The following is a 4,380-nucleotide window of genomic DNA, read 5'->3' on the forward strand; positions in this document are numbered from 1 at the left end:
TGTTGATACTAAAAAAGCATAATTCTCTTATCATCCCAAAAACTATTCATGAGATCGTTCTCTTAAAATTCCACATGAGATCGTTGTTTCCTCATATCCTTCTAATAAAATATATTAGTCATTATTCCTATGGTTATTATTTTATTGAATTCTTTGGAATCTTTCATTTATGTCCTTAATGTTGTGTAGAGATGTGCCTTATAATGATTTGCATGGAGACCTTCTATAAAGTTAAAACAACTTTGAAATACAAAAACAGGCAATATCCAAAAATATTTGCTTCTCCTGTTCATTGAGCGAATCATAACTAACTCTGAGATTCTTCTCTATATCTTGAGGAAGTATTAGGCCAAGTCCATTCAATAGCTCTTGCCAGTAAGATATGCTATTTTTCCCTCGTAGCGAAGCCCCAAGCACTTTCAGAGATAGTGGCAATCCACCGCAGGTCTTTAAAAAGCCATCTACAACATCATTAAATTCTGGTGGTGGATGTGGCTTTGAAAAAGCATGAAAGCAGAAAAGCTCTCGGGAGTGTTCTGTATTAAGTTCCTTTAAGTGATAAATGAATGACTCTGGGATGTTTGCACTTCTAAGGACCTGCTTGTCCCGAGATGTGACCAAAAGCAAGCTATTGGGGTGAAGTACATTCTTTATTGGCAAGAAGGAATCCAGTTGATCAAGATTATCTACATCATCTAATACTATGAGAGAGTAACAATTGGACAGGTTCCTCTCAAGTTCTCCCAACCCTTCGAAGGAACTCTGAATTTCGATATCTATACCTTTAAGGTCTTTAATAAGTTTCCTCTGTAAATATGGTAATGACGTTTTGGCCATATCGAACAAAAAAGAGGATCCTTTGTAAATTGATCTGTTAGCATTGAAGAATTGCTTGGCCACTGTGGTTTTTCCAACTCCTCCAGATCCCACAATCCCCACAACCTTGCATGCCTGCTCGTCCTGCTGGCGCCATAGCACATGCCATTCAAACTCTTCTACTTTTTGTTGGAGACCGGTTGGATGTTTTGCCACAAACAAGGGTGGTTTCAGAACCTTTTTCACAATGCTTTGCACAACCTCATGCAAAAGCTCGAGTTCGCCCCTGGAAATTCAATGAGAGAGATGTGAAATAACGAGTGAGAAAGCACCCAAGTTGTCATATATCTACCTAAATCAATAAAATACCCTGGAGATTAAAAAAACTTGTAACACAGATTGGGACAATGGTAGATCCTCACCCTTTAAACGCGTCCAGCTCCAAGCCGCTTATTTCTGCAACATAAGAAAGAGCCTTTCTCCATTTCTGAATTGTTTTGCTGTCGTATCCCGGTTTATTTTCCAGTTTGCACAGGGCTGCAGCGTACGGTCCATATTTATCTTTGTCCGTCCTCCGGAGATCAGCAGGCTTGACGCCGTGAAATACAGGAAGAAGGGTAGCCCGGCCGGACTCGGCGGACTCCACCATGAGGAGCAGCTCATCGAGGCACCAATTCGATTGGGCATAATTCTGAGTGAAAAGCGCCACATGAACACTCGCGCCTCGAATAGCGTCTTCTAATTGCGAGGTAATGTTATCTCCAACCTGCATTTCCGACTTGTCAAGGAAGGCTCGCACTCCACGATCAGCAAGGTTGCGATAGAGAGCGGTGGCGAAGGTCTCCTTGATATCAGGCCCACGATGGCTGATAAAAACATCGTGGTACCGGGAGTAAGAATTTGACGCAGAGCAGGCCGAGGACGAAGCAACTGCCATTGAAATTGAAATCGAAATTGTGAGAATAATGCAGAAATAGATTTAGTTATGAGTGGTTGAACTGAATTAGTTGTAGGTGGTTGAACAGAATTAGTTATGAGTGGTTAGGTGTTATTCCTATATAAGTGTGATGTAATTGAACAAATAGATTAATGAAGTTTGTGAGTTTTCTGTTTTAATTTGGTATCAGAGCTCAGGGTTTGAGCTGAGGTGAGAGCGCAGGTGAGGAAGGCCGAGTGGTGTTTGCGTGAGGCCAGATCTGCGCTGTTGTGCGTATCTGCTGCCAAGACCCCTGTCAAGAACTCGGGTAGCAGTGGCTGTTTGGAGAGCCGTGAGAAGCCGTGAATGAGAGCCGTGAGAAGCCGAATGTGCGTGGAGGTCTTTGCCGTTGTGCGTGCAGAAGGTGTTGGTACCCGTGTTGGCGTGGTGAACCCCAGTTCCGGAGGCGTTGTGCAGTTTGACGCGGAGAGACCGTTGTGCAGAGAGTGTGTGCGCTGCGTTTGTGCAGAGAGTTTGTGCCGCTGCGTGGAGGTAATTCAGAAACTGATGTGCCGTGGTCACCATTTGAATGAACCCCGCTGTGGTGTTGGTGAGCGCTGTTGTGACCTGGTGAATGACGTCGTGGTGAAGAACCTGGTGAATGACGTCGTGGTGAACCCCGCTGTGGTGTTGGTGAGCGCTGTAACTGTTGTGCCGTGGTCATAATTTTGTTTCAGTCGGCCCGGTTTTTTTAATCTGTCTGACAACTTCCTCTTGATCAGTGTGTTTTCCCCTCAATTTCCTTGCGGGTACTGTCTCTTTCATATAACCCTGTTGTATTGAATTCCACTCTCGGAGACACAGTTGCCACAGTAAGTCGTGAGGTGAATTATCGGTTTGGTATTGCACAGTCAATTGCCAGAAGCCGTGGTATTGCACAGCCAATTGCCAGAAGCCAACGGCGTTCCATTTGATTCAACATCGGTGTAACGATAGCAGTAATCTCTTTCTAACGATGTTGGTGGCAGCATATTATTAAAGGTGTTTTGCAAGTTTTGTTTGAAGTTTTTTTTTTGGAATAGCGTTTGTAAGAAGCTTGCTATTTTTTTTTTGAATTGAGTCATTGGTGGAGAAGTGGGTCTTGTTCAAGAAAGTGCTGTTAGTGAGCACCGTTTGTGACAGCGGGTCTGATTGGAGGAGCCCGGAGGGCCAAGGAGAGCAGAGAGAGGCAGTAGAAAAGGCGTTTTGTTTGAAGTGTGATAAAGCTAACTGATATGTCTATTATTTTAGACTTTTTTGACAATGATCTTTTTAATGATCATTTTCTCATGAACCCATTTGGGATTAGCAGTGTTTTTGAGTCCATTGACAAAGAGTTTCATGTTGTTGAAGCTCATGTCCCTGAAGAAATCACTCATGTTGTTGAGGATCACGCTGTTGAAGAAATCACTGAGATTAAAACTTGCCCGGTTGTTAGAAGTTTTATTGGATCTACTTTCAAGATGACTGCTACTTTGGAGGATACTACCATGGATGTTCTTCGAAGGCCGCTCATGTTCAAAGATGACTGCATTTTGGTGACTCCTTCGTTGGTTCCTCATGGAAAGTGGGGAGAACATGAATTAAATTACCTCGTTCGAGATCTTGCATTGCCTCTCAATCCAAAAGAGGCTGTTGACGTTAAGTATGTAAGCAAGGAGCAAAGGAATTTCATAAGGAAACCCAAAAAGGTGAAGATGAAACTGCCCCAGCAATGGAAAAGGAACAAGTATGGACCTTTTAATAAGAAGACAAAAATGAAATGTTTTGTTGTAAGCCTAGCTGAGACTTAGACCAGCAGGCAAGTTAAAGTTTAAGTCGTCATGATTAAGAATATAGTTTCTTGTATATCGTGCTATAGTATATATTTGTTATATAGTTGGAATTAAGGGGGAGTGGTAGAAAGGTATTAATTCCAACTACCCTCTGTTAATGCAGTAGCTAGATCAATCTAGAAAATACAACAGATGTTCAAAGTACAAGTTCTAGAAGTCAGTTAGGTATGGTAGAAAATCCATTTCTCCATTAAGGGAAGATGTGAGAATAATGCAGAAATAGATTTAGTTATGAGTGGTTAGGTGTTATTCCTATATAAGTGTGATGTAATTGAACAAATAGATTAATGAAGTTTGTGAGTTTTCTGTTTTAATTAAATCTGGATGGATAAAAATAAAAAGATACGATGATGTGCAGGCACGGAGATAGAAGTGTGAAATTGCATGGGAGCCGAAGGGTTGGGTGTACATAAAATACTTCACAGAGGAAACCTCCACGCGCTTGAAGAAATGCGCACATATGATGTGATGTTGATGTCGCCAAGATGCGCATGTGATGTGATGTTGATGTCCCTCTGCGTTCCGCGTTTCTTCTGTTTACCTATTTTTTCTCCGAGGAAATGTGTTGCGGTGTTTAAAGAGGCTACCATTTAATTTTATCTGGATTCAGAAATGAATTTAGTACTATTATTTTTTTTTTAGTATTTAAAATTTTGAAGTAGAATAGATGTAACTCGTTTTTCCATTAGTTTTCGAGTAAAATGGACTCTCCTAAACTCTGGCAAGGGAAAATACTTCAACAACGTTGATTTATGTTTATAATGAACACCAATA

General features: G+C 41.5%; 1 protein-coding gene across 1 annotated transcript; it reads right to left on the reverse strand.

The window, feature by feature from the left end:
- Window positions 1-231: 231 nt before the first annotated feature.
- On the reverse strand, window positions 232-1,753 carry LOC149216426 (disease resistance protein Roq1-like). The gene is made up of 2 exons (XM_089389951.1): window positions 1,239-1,753; window positions 232-1,102 (listed from the first exon to the last, which is right to left on the reverse strand). The coding sequence occupies exons 1-2, from the start codon at window positions 1,751-1,753 to the stop codon at window positions 232-234; spliced, it is 1,386 nt and encodes a 461-aa protein (XP_089246077.1).
- Window positions 1,754-4,380: the final 2,627 nt, after the last annotated feature.

This window comes from Pinus tabuliformis, chromosome 1_1 (genome assembly GCF_031772625.1).
Source record: "Pinus tabuliformis cultivar Carrire ecotype Pingquan chromosome 1_1, CPIR1, whole genome shotgun sequence".
Taxonomy (NCBI): domain Eukaryota; kingdom Viridiplantae; phylum Streptophyta; class Pinopsida; order Pinales; family Pinaceae; genus Pinus; species Pinus tabuliformis.